This window comes from Taudactylus pleione, unplaced genomic scaffold (assembly GCF_031769625.1).
Source record: "Taudactylus pleione unplaced genomic scaffold, aTauple2 ptg000113l, whole genome shotgun sequence".
NCBI lineage: Eukaryota > Metazoa > Chordata > Amphibia > Anura > Myobatrachidae > Taudactylus > Taudactylus pleione.
The window spans coordinates 15,213,720-15,225,994 of NW_028284515.1; the positions used below are offsets into that span (position 1 = coordinate 15,213,720).

The following is a 12,275-nucleotide window of genomic DNA, read 5'->3' on the forward strand; positions in this document are numbered from 1 at the left end:
AAAATCTCAAGGTACATTCTACTTTATTGGTGAGTGCTTATTAGGTGACACAGGAAGGGGCTTCAGCTAAGCAGTTGTGCCATCTGTTCATATATTCACCATATTTTACAGGTATATGTGTGTTGTAAGGAAGGTTCTTTGTCCCTCCTACACTGAGCGTACCCGCCCATACATGTAACATTGACGTGTCCTCCAATAGGATGATAAAGAAAACTGAGAATTGTTATATTTGCGTTAAATACTTTTTTCTCAGTCCATTGGTGGACACTGGACGTCCACTATTTATTCTCTTCTTCTCCTTACGTTTGTTTGATGTTGTGGGGGGCGGCGTTCTTTCCTCTTCCATGTATGTTCCTCTCTATCTTGTCCTGTGTGGCTTGTTTAAGCATTACTAGGTCAAAACATGAATGGGTATTAGAGGGGGAGGAGCTATGTAAAAGCTTTCAAATTTAAAGTGTCCACACCCTGGATTCACCACTATACCCCCAACGTCTCTGGTGTCCCGTAATGGGTTTAACAAAAGTATGAAAATCTTTTTTTTATTTTTCTCAACAGAACTTGTTGGTGGAACTGGATGGATTAGGACTTAGATCTGAAAACCTCAGAGAACCTGACGACCTAAAGGACACTTCTTGTAATCTTGTTCTACAGACAGTGACTGGGATCATAGCTCCAAGCTAGTACCCGGCACTCGATGTGTGTCTTTCCGTATTATCTGCTGCTATCTGAGCTTTACACTTGTGGGCCTACAGCTGCTTCATGAGGTTGAGAAACTGGTCATGGAAGAAACCTTCACTATATTGTACACCGCTAATTCACAGGTTACATGGAGCCATGAGCATAGATCTACATTCTGAGAGCTTCTATTTATGTATTAATATTTCCTTATTGTTCCTTTTTTTTTAGAGCATCATGGGTATTTTTGTATATAAATTAACAAAAAGTAAGTAAAGTTACATAATCAAAGTAGCGTCAACACTCTATGGGAGTGCAGCTTATCAATCCGTTCTTTAGCATCTACTGCAGGGTTGATGGGTTGAATATTAATTCACCTCACAAAATGGCTGCCTCAGCTGCTTTTTTTTTTTTTTTTTTTTTTAAATATAAGAACTTTGTGGAAAACAGAACTTTTTCATTTTATTAAACATTTTTATATTAATTCACAACTTCAGAATATAGCTGGAGCAGGTGTTTCGGATTTTAGGTGTTGGGAGGACACTATCTAATTTAATTTTAAGGAATTGGCACTATTAAATGTATTTGGTATCTGCTCTGTGTGAACTGGGTTTTATATGAACCACCTGAAGTCCTCTTGGCTTAGCACTCAACACATTTCACGCGATCAATGAAATAAAATGTTTGTATACTGAACAGGGCTGCATTTTAAGATAAAGATTTTTACTTTTGTAATAACTTTTAAAAAATTGTCTCTGTATTATCGAGTTATATGTCGTGCTCCCCCTACTAATGGACCCTCACTCTTGCGGATGATGCATAAAACCTGAAGCAAAATGAATGAAAAAACTAAATGATATATATTTTACCAACATGTCTGTTGGCAATGGAATATTTTAAGCACGAAAGTGCACAGACTAGGCTGTATCCTGAAAAGGTTGTAACCCTCACAACAACTAATGTCACTTACACTAGTGTTCTGCATTTTAAGCTCACTGCTGCACTCTACTGGTGATGAGTGTAATGGGGGGTATCCACTTAGCGATATACAAACAAGAGCACGATTGCGACATTGCAATTGTGCTGTTGTTTGTATAGCTAGTGATGTGCCTAGACTGAACGTTCACTCGTTCAGTCCCGGCACATCCCTCATCCCCGCACATGCTGAACCTGATGAGATCGTCAGGTTGATCTGCATGTACGGGCGGTGTCTGATGTTGGAAGCGACCCGCGGGCACGCGCATCGCGGGCCGCTTCCGTCCACAACATGCCCGATGCATGCGCGATTTGCAAGCGATTGCACGATAACGACATCGTTATCGTGCAATCGCTTGTTTAAATCGCTAAGTGGATACCCCCTTAACAGTGGGGCGTATGTATCAAAGCTTGATGTGAGATAAAATTGTGAGATATACATCACCAACCTTCTAAATTACATTTTGCAGGCTTTGTTTAAGAAATTATAGTTTGGAGCTGATTGGTTGGTGATATATATCTCACAATTTTATCTCACATCAAGCTTTGATACATTTACCCCAGTGAACGGTATTCACAATTTACAGCTATTGTTTATGTAATTGTGGACACAATTGTGAAGCACTATGAAAGCTGAGAGAAAAACTGTGGTCATGAAATTCAATGAATCTAAAATAAATTGGCAAATATGTAATATATATATATATAGATAAAAAAGTATCATGTTTTCTCATTAAGTGTAAAAATGAACAGAGCAGATTTCACTTCCCTGCTGCATTAGAAGTCAGTCAGTGAAGTAAACATTCTAGACACCATGGATACTGAAGTGGGTTTGTGCAGAGGTGTTTCTATCACATTTTGTGGTCCCCCAGCTGGAAGAAATGTCGCCAGCACATGTGCTGAGGGCTCTGGCACTATGCCGTAATCTACCTTGCATGCGCAAAACTAGCAAAAGCGCTGTTTTCCAGTGATTTCTTAAAAAATTTGACAGTCGCTGCACCCATTAGCTATGCCAAAGGGTTGGTGCTAAGAAGGCATGCCCACTTATGGATGTGTTTGCCTCTGGTACAGTGAAATTCCCAGAAGTGGGATCTCCAGTTTCTTTTTCCTCACAGAAAAACCTGATGTGCAGTTGGCCCAGCACATCACCTCTCCACATAATTTCTAGAGATGTGCAGGCTCGGCTTAGTTCGGATTTGCCCGCCAAAATCTGATTTTTCCCGACAAAAGTCCATGAAAGATGATATTTTGCTTTTTTCTGAGACCCAATTTCTGGCGGGAAAAATCTGAATTTGGTGGGAAAAATCAGAACTAATCCGAGCCTGCACATCTCTAATAATCTCTACTGAGTGTTACCTGGGAAAGGTTCAGAGCGGTAACTGTTGATGTTGGGATGTTAGAATGACATGATGCTGTGGAGGGCAGATGGCACCAAATACACGGTAGCAGCCAGGTCTGCACAGCAGGTGCTCCTCTGTGAATGTCTGATGGCTTCTGAGACCCTCTTGTGCAGAAGACCCCAATTTTATAGGTATGATATGTCCTTTAAAGTAAGTTTTTCAGGTATGCGCTAACAAATAGTTTCCAGGTAAAAGAAATGTACTTTATTTTGTTTTCGTGAGCTTTATACACTGTCATTTTAATATTCTATGTGCTACATAATCGGTTTAATATAACTCAAAGGTGAAAGTACAATGTAAATGTTTAATATAGATCTATTTTAAATCTACCTTAGCCAGCTTAGTACATGGGCTGCCTCATAAGCTGGATACGGTTTGTGTTCATAAGGAGAAAGTGTTTAAATATTTTAGACCATCTTCATGCACGTCATATTGGTAAGAGAGACGACGGAGGCCATTGTAATTCAAATGTTTTGTATTCAATGTTCTGCTTGTGATACATGGATAGATTACAAAGGTAGATTCACGGCAAGCATATACTTGTATAGAAATAATTTAGAGTGTAAACATATAAAACTGTATACATTCATATAAAAATAAACCTTTGGCTGTACAGAAAATTCTATTATGAGTATCCACATGTCAAGTTATTCGTTTTATAATTTATTAACATAGTTGTGTTGTACAACACTGAAAAACAGATAAATCTTGTTGTAGGCAAGACAATGACCACTTTTTGTTGAAAAATAATAATAATAATAATAATAATAATTAAAAAAAAAAAAAAAAAGCTTAAAGTGCCCTGTTGTGTACACATACTGAGGGCAGCCGTTCTGTGGGCTAGTACTGAGGAACGAAACGCATGCAGAAATATAAACCAATGCTGTCTGGATATTGGAGGCCTTTTGTGCAGCAGACGCACTATTCTTGCATTGCACAGTTTTGAGACTCAGCTGATTTGAATTCTTCGTTATGGTTGTAGCTTCCTGTAGTAACTGTACTTTGCGGTTGTCATTGATGGATATTTGATACTTTTGCAACTCTGTTTTAGAGGACACAATTGTATACCCTACATCATGTCTCCCAAACAGCTTGTGCTTCACGTTCCAGCCTGACCAGGACATCGTTCCAGGTATGTCAGAGAACTTTGCCTTACGTGCATTATCCTGAACACACAGAATACAAGTGAAGGCTCCAGTACACACCGTCTGAGCTGTCGCTTTTTATTTGGTATTTATAAATATTTTTAGTTTTCTTCCATTTCACATTTTCAGACAGGGAGTAATTAATGGAAATAGAATCACTTTTATTTACTTATTAAAATGTATTTTACTTTTATTTACTTATTAAAATGTATTTTGCTTTTATTTACTTATTAAAATGTATTTTACTTTTATTTACTTATTAAAATTCATGAATTGATCCTATCCATAAGGGAAACAAGTAATTGTACCTAATCACTTTATGATAAATAGAGAATGAATGTTTATAAAGACATGCTATAGTAGACGTTTGTCGATAAGTTGTGATTTATCCACAAATAACTTTTTATTGTAGTTGTAAGCTAATTGGGACCTTTCTGCATAATCTATCTTCAAAAGTAGTTTTGCTAATAAGAATCCAGGATTTAAATGCTGACAAAACGCCATTGTCTTCATGCAGAAGGCATGAGCTGATTTCCCTAAACTATGTGCAAAATAACTTTGTATTGTTTATGGAAAACCTTTTGAGTGCATTCACAGAAAGAAAACCTCTAATGTATTGATTGTCTTGTAAGCATGAAACACGTGCTGTAGCTGCCAGATCCTGACTTATTGTGCAATGTGACCGATCCCATCACAGCCCTGACAGGGAAAGTGATACTAGCGTTATGTTACAATTTCTGTAGTGAGGATCACTAGGTGCCACCACGTTACCTAGAAAGAAAACTGGCCAGGCTTGCAATCACCAGAGGCTGCCGCTTGCTAACCACTCGCAGTAGCCTAGAAGGGATAGCTGGAGCTCCAAGGTCAACCTGTAAGAGAGAACTGAATTAATTATTTCATTATAACCATCATTTATTTACAAACAACTCATTTTCATGGAAGAATGTGGTGTTTTTAGGGAACTGTAAGTGCAGAGTTTCTTACAGAGCCCTCGTGTTGGCATCTTTAGCAGGTAGAGTTCCACCTCCTTTTGGCTAGATTTTCAGCTAGTAGCATTTCTGAGCTGGGCCCTCTGTCCTGTAAGACTTTCTTGAAGACATGGCATTTCTTCTGACTGGTTTTTAAGTTCCATCTACAGTAGCTCTCCAAAAGAAGAGGGCTCTGTTCTCTTTTTCTATTTTTCTTGGGCTTGAGGATTTGCATTAATATAACTCACAATGTGCTCAGGATAGAGGATCTGTGGTCCTCTATTATACCCACAAGAGAGGTTGGCTGGCATTGCTAGTTTGATTACTTCAGTAATTCACCAGGAAGCCACTTCAAGGAATTGTTCTACTGGCTTTGTAAGATCCTGTGGCTTGGCATAAAGCCTTAGCTAAGCAGCTTCTGCTAAGTGACCACCTGAGTTTTTGTCTTTTCCAAGTTTTACAGCTTACAACATTTGGTCCAAAACTGGCATCTTTTACGTAAAGGTGCTTCTATTGAGCCCACCCACTATCAGTGGCAGCCTTTGGCTGTATCCAATGCCCCCCCAATTGAAAAAAAAAGGTCAACAAACAAATATAAAACCCATTTTCTTTTTAATCCAGAGTTCACAGGGGGACACAATGTGCTTATCCTTTCATACTGTAGTCCTCCTTTTGTAATTGATATTGTTTCTTGTCTTCTATCCTGTTGGGCTATTTAGTAAATAACTGGCTTCTTGTCGGCACGGGAGGAGTTGTTGAACTTTTCTGCTGGCCTAGCAGGCTCTTTAATGAATAGTAGGCAAAAAAGACCTACTCTATATGGCCAAGGTGCAATACCAGAGCAAGTATGCCTAGGCTGATGCCCAAGCACATTGATTGGCTTCTCTGCCATCTTGTTCTACAAAACTGTTGAGGGGAGGTGTTGGGTGAAGGTATCAGAGAACGGCTTTTCTATGCATACTTTGCTCAAGACTATCCTCATGTCTCCTCACTCTTGGGATTTAAGTCATGTAATTTCTAAATCAATAAATGTATAATTTGTAAATGAAAAAAATGGTTAGTATTGCTGCCTGACCAGTGCCTACATATCTGTAGAGTTTGTATGTCTTCTCCCATGTTTGCATGGATTTTCTACTACAATTCAAAACCGGTAGGTTCATTGACTGCTGCCAAAATGTGGGTGGTAGAGAATTTAGGCTGTAAGCTCCATTGGGGCAGGCTCTGCAGTGAAGTATTATAGATTACCTGTACAGCTCTGCGTCTTAAGTTTGCACTGTATAAAGAAATAATTAATACATTTATTGACAGGAGTGGTTCTAAATTGTAATGAGCTTGGACTTTTGATGTGGTGCTTCTCCTATTGTACAGTAATAGTTGTCCTACTGTACAGTATGACTTTGCAGACTCTTTGCCTCTCCTACACTCTAGGTTGTAGAGGCAGTCTCTCCCCAGAGCACCTTCATATGGGATGGGCAGACATGCTGGGTGTCATAATACCCAACATAAGCATTTCTCCTTCATTCACCAGGTGACACTGGAGGTTAAGACACTGGGGTATAGACGGGTGGATGAGTGGAGCTGGCATGTTAATTTTTAAGTGTGAGTGACTCCTCCCCCTCTATCCCCCAGAAGCCCCAGTTTTAGAATCTTGTCTGAGGGAGCCGATCACTTGGGGCTGAGCTCAGCCCATACTTAGTCTTTTAATTTTTTATTTTTTTTTTAGCTCTCACATAGAGGACAGGCTGAGAGATAGCTGCATCTGTCAGTCTGCTATATGGACGCATCAGGGGACCCGCCGCCACTAAAATAGAGTGTGGGTCCGGGTCCCAGGCACCCTGACATCAGCTCAGGGAAGGGACAATCCACAGCCTGATATAGAGGTTGTGTCCATGTCACCTTGCCCACCACAGACCTGATGCTGGCAGTAAGGTAGGTTTGCCTCTTCCTCTGTTTGCAGGGGACTGAGCGGATGGATTCTGCGTTTCCCCCCCTCTTCCCTCCATTCTGAGAGCCCTTTCAGTGCTGCTATTACTGAGCTTATATGGCTCAGTGTAAGTTTACACTGCACTTGTGTGTGAGGCTTTTTTTCAGAGGCAGCGTTTAAGACAGGCTGCTGCACGCAGGGCTGGTTTGTGGTTCAGTCACTAATCCAGGAGGGGCGGCTATAGCAGCGCTGCTCATCCTGACAGCCACCGGCGCCTTAATCAGCGCAGCTCTATTAGGAAGGGGATGATCACTATAATGTATCCCGAAGGAGGGCAGGGGCAGAGTCTCACAGCGCGCCTCGGCAGTGTGTCAGACGTCAAAGCAGCGCATTCATTGGCTCTTCCCAGCGGGGAGGGCCAGTACAGCCTCTCTGCAGCGCCATTTTACACAGGTGCTTACTACTGAGGGACACCAGCATAGCAGCATCCAGGCTGTGGCAATATAAACTCCAGCACTCCTCCTGTTTAGAGGTCGTGGGTACACTGGGGTGTCTGCTGGGTGAGGGGGAATTTAATTTAGGGAGGAATATAGTGGCTCCTCCCTCTGTACCCAGTTGTTCCTCCCTTTATCTGTGTGTGAGGATCCTCTGTCTGTGTGAGGGTGTGTGTACAGCATCATGACTGGTACAGGGGCAGCTGCTAAAGCATAACAAAAAGTTTTTGCTTGCTCAAAGTGTAATTCCAAGCTACCTCAGGCATGCTCTGATGGAGCAGCCCTATGTGATTGCTGTATTTCAAGGGGACCCGTTGTGGTGGGACCCTCTTCGGATGCAGCCCCTACGCCACCTTGGATATCTACCTCGGCAGGTGTTATGGCTGATCTCTCCTTGGAACTTGCTGCACGCAGAGACATCGAATTGGCTAGGACCCAGGCCCCTGTTTTGGGTTCCACAGAGAGATAGCCAAGTTGGTCGAGAGATCTAGCCCGTTCGGTGAAGAGCTTGGCTCCGTGCATGGGTTCTTCTGCAACTTCTTCTAGGGTCAGTGCATCTGCTGGACCATCTAAAAAAAAAAGACCTCTCCTTGCCGTCCTCCAGTCGGGCAACTCAGACGCAGAGCTTCTTTCACAGGAAGAAGAGGAAGGTGAGTTGGAAACGCTTTCAGACAGTGACTACCTACACCAGCAGGCTTCTGATTCGGGCGTCGAGAGAGTTGAGGCCCTTATCCTGGCGGTCCGACATGAAGATTCCAGATGAGGAGTCCACGGTATCTCCGGATGCATCCTTAAAGGGAAGAAAATGGCAACAAGTCTACCATTTTCTTCCCTTTTTTGCAGATGCCCAAGCAGTTTTTGTTCATTTACCAGTTTCCAAAATTGGCCACTGAAAAATGGGAAGCTCCTCCTCCAGTAGCTTCGTCTGTCTCCCGACTCTCAAAAAAAAAACATGTTGCCTGTCTCTGCTGCCACAGCCCTTAAGGACAGTCCGACCGTAAGCTGGAAGCCTCCTTAAAATCCAAATACTCAGCAGCTCAGGGTGCTACTTAGACCGGATTTAGTTGGCTCTTGGGTCATCAAAGCTGTGGAGAGATGGGCAGAGGAGTTGGTCAGTGGACTTGAATCGGGAGAGTCAAGATCCGAACTTTCCATTCTAGCTGAACACATTCACGAGTCTGCAGTATACCTTGGAGAGGCGTCTAAGGACATTGGTCATGTCGGCTCCAGGATCTCAGCGTCAGCTATAGTGGCTCGCAGAGCTCTCTGGCTGAGGTCCTGGCAAGTGGATGCTGACTTCAAAAGAGCTTCCTTTTACTGGGGATATCCTTTTTGAACCTGAATTGGACTAATGGATCTCCCAGGCTACAGGTGGGTATGTCTATGTTTTTTCCCTCCACTGCTCCCGCTCCACCTCGCTTGCAGACTGGTCCTTCCTTTCGGGGATGTCCACACTGTGCCTCTGCTACCCATGGAGGTAAGGGTAGAGGTCGACAGTCTGGTTTGACACGACATCCTGAGCCAAAGCCTGCGGTAAAAACTACCGCATGACTGGCTTTTGGCCCACCTCGGAGACTTCAAGGTGGGGGCTCAGACCAGTACATCAGTTTGGATCCGCAATCTGGTGTCTCTGGGGTACAAAATAGAATTTGCAGAACCCCCTTCACATCGGTTTTCACCACAGCTCTTCCTGTCTCCCAACAGAAGCAGAAGGTGGTTTTTGAGGCAATCCAGAAGCTTGTGGATTCCGAGGTTCTGATATCTTTTCCAGCCCATCAGCATTGTCTGGCTTTCTACTCCAATCTTTGTAGTTCTGAAACCAGATGGCTCTGTCAGGCCTATTTTGAATCTGAAATCAATAAATCTCTATCTGGCGTTTTACAGATTCAAGATGGAGTCACTTTACTCTGTGATTGCTGGTCTGGAACAAGGAGAGTTGCTACTATCCATGGATATCAAAGATGCTTATCTCCATGTACCAATTTGGAAGCCACATCAGGCCTTTATTCGATTTGCCATCAGAGAGGAACATTTTCAGTTTCAGAGTCTGTCGTCGGCACCTCAGATCTTTACCAAGGTATTGGTGGTGATCGCTCATCTCAGATCGTTGGGGGTCACTATTGTTCCGTATCTGGACGACCTCATCAAAGCTCCATCTGTTCAGATTCTCAACGACCATGTAGCTTTGACACACCAGGTACTTATCCATCATGGCTGGATAATCAACTTTCCGAAGTCCAGTCTAGTCCCATCTCAACGCCTCCAATTTCTGGGCAGGATCTTTGGTACGGCTGCTCTACAAATCTTCCTTCTAGTGGACAAGGCTCATGCTATTAGTCAGCTTGTCCTCCTAGTTCTCAAGTCGAAGCGGGTGTCCATTCATCTACGCATTAGTTTTCTCGGGAAGATGGTGGCTGCTTTCGAGGCTCTTCAGTTTGGACAATTTCATTCCTGTCCTTTCCAGTTGTATCTCCTGGCCCAGTGGTCCAGATCACATCTTCAGATGCACCGCCTGGTACTACTATCCCCTCAAGCTCGAATGTCCCTTCTCTGGTGGATTCCGCTAAAACACCTAACGGCAGGTCGCTGGTTCGACTTTTGGAATTTGATCATTCTGACAACTGATGCCAGCCTCGCTTTGGGAAGTGATGGTTCGAGACCATCACTTCCAGGGCCGTTGGTCTTGACAGGAGTCGAGTCTACCGATCAACGTGCTGGAACTGTGGGCAAATTTCAGGGCCCTTCTGGATGCGGTTTCTCTGTTAAGACGGTCAGTCATTTCGTTTCCAATAAAACAACGCGACAGCTGTCACATGCATAAATCGTCAAGGTGGGACTCGCAGTCTCATGGCTATGCGCAACGTAAACCGCATTCTTCGATGGGCAGAAATTCACGTGATTGCGATCTCAGCAGTGTTCATCCCAGGAGTGGACAATTGGGAGGCCGACTATCTGTCGTCAGGACATCCATCCCGGAGAATGGGCTCTTCACCGGGACGGTTTCCGACAACTGGTACTGAAATGGGGTATGCCAGAAATAGTTCTCATGGCTTCCAGACAACCATCAGGTACCCAGGTATTGTTTCAGAACTTGTGCCCTGAATGCGGAGACGATAAGTGGTCTGACTGTCCCTTGGAATTACAGCCTCATCTGCCTCTGTAATCCCTACCAAGATCCAGGCTCGTAAGCCAATCACTTCGGCTCAATATCACTGTATTTGGCGGGGTTATGTAGCCTGGTGTGAGGAACGGAGGTTTCACGCTACTGCTTTTTGGATTTCCTGTCCTCCAGTCGGGTTTGGACGCGGGTTAGCGCCTTGGTTCTTTGAAGGTTCAGGTATCTGCACTGTCGGTCTTTTTTCAGCGCCGTTTTGCCTTAATCCCGCAAGTTCAGACCTTTTTACAAGGGGTTCTACGGATTCAGCCTCCGTTTATCCCACCTATAGCTCTGTGGGATTTTAACTTGGTGCTGGCTTTTCTCCAATCTTCTATGTGTGAACCCTTGGAAGACATGGATCTTAAGCTTCTCACTTGGAAGACAGTTCTCCTTTTAGCCTTGCCTTCGGCTAGAAGCTCTTTCTGGTCGACCTCCTTATCTAATTTTTCACGATCTTGCGGAACTCCGTACTAAGGCATCCTTCTTACCAAAGGTAGTTTCGGATTTTCACATCAATCAGCCGATTGAGAAGACTCCGACAACACTGGAACCACAGTCTTCTCACACCCTAAATGTCGTTTGGGCTCTCAGGATTTATATGGCCCGTACTGCTACCTTACCTTGTTTGTTCTTTATGATGCTTCCAAGCGCGGTTGGCCTGCTTCTAAGCAGACACTGGCCAGATGGATTCACCTGGCCATTCCACAGGCCTACATCTCTGGCGGCCGGCCTCTATTTCTGCTCATTCCACTCGCTCCGTGGGAGCCTCCAGGGCTGCTCATCGAAGCACTTCTGCTTCACACTTGGTCCATGGTCCATACCTTTGTTCGACTGTATTGATTTGATATCTTTTCGGCCTCCAAATCTAGTTTTGGTCTCAGGATTTTGCAGGTTTCTCTTAGCTCTCCTGCCCGGGGGGAAAACTTTGGGATGTCCCCAGTGTCTTAACCTCCAGTGTCCCCTGGTGGATGAAGGAGAAAATAAGATTTTGGTACTTACCAATAATATCCCTTTCTCCGATTCCACAGGGGACACTGGACGCCCTCCTAGCGCTGCTTTATCTGCCATTGTGTTTATTTTTTACAAATATTTGAATGTTTCTCTTGTTATGTGTGTCTTTATTCGGCTCTGCCGTCGTGTGGTTTGGTTCCTTCTCCTTAGTTGTATTTTCTGGTTCTGTTTTCGTCTCCTCGGGCTCCAATTCTATAACTGGTGCTTCTGGGGGATAGAGGGGGAGGAGTCACTCACACTTAAAAATTTAAAGTGCCAGCTCCACTCATCTATACCCCAGTGTATTGATCTCCACTGTCCCCTGTGGAATCGGAGAAAGGGCTTTTACTGGTAAGTACCAATATCCTATTTTTGGCCTGCACCTAATTTGTAAATTAGCTACAGTTTTTACTGACCCCTTCTCGCCCTCCAAGGCCATTTTTGTACTGTGAAATAGGGAAGATCAGGCATGTCTGGGTGTATGAGGATATTGTGGTGTCTGGATAGATAAAAAAAATATTCAAGCAAAGCAGATAGGAGCAAAATT

General features: G+C 43.6%; 2 protein-coding genes across 2 annotated transcripts in view; one reads left to right on the plus strand and one right to left on the minus strand.

The window, feature by feature from the left end:
• CDAN1 (codanin 1) overlaps positions 1–3,670 on the plus strand; it is a 101,673-nt gene extending 98,003 nt beyond the window's left edge. The window contains exon 28 of the mRNA XM_088471261.1: positions 556–3,670. Coding sequence (XP_088327387.1) covers positions 556–681 — 126 coding nt within the window. The 3' untranslated portion in view covers positions 682–3,670. The remainder of the gene's footprint in view (positions 1–555) is intronic.
• STARD9 (StAR related lipid transfer domain containing 9) overlaps positions 3,508–12,275 on the minus strand; it is a 155,840-nt gene continuing 147,072 nt past the window's right edge. The window contains exon 33 of the mRNA XM_088471260.1: positions 3,508–5,064. Coding sequence (XP_088327386.1) covers positions 4,963–5,064 — 102 coding nt within the window. The 3' untranslated portion in view covers positions 3,508–4,962. The remainder of the gene's footprint in view (positions 5,065–12,275) is intronic.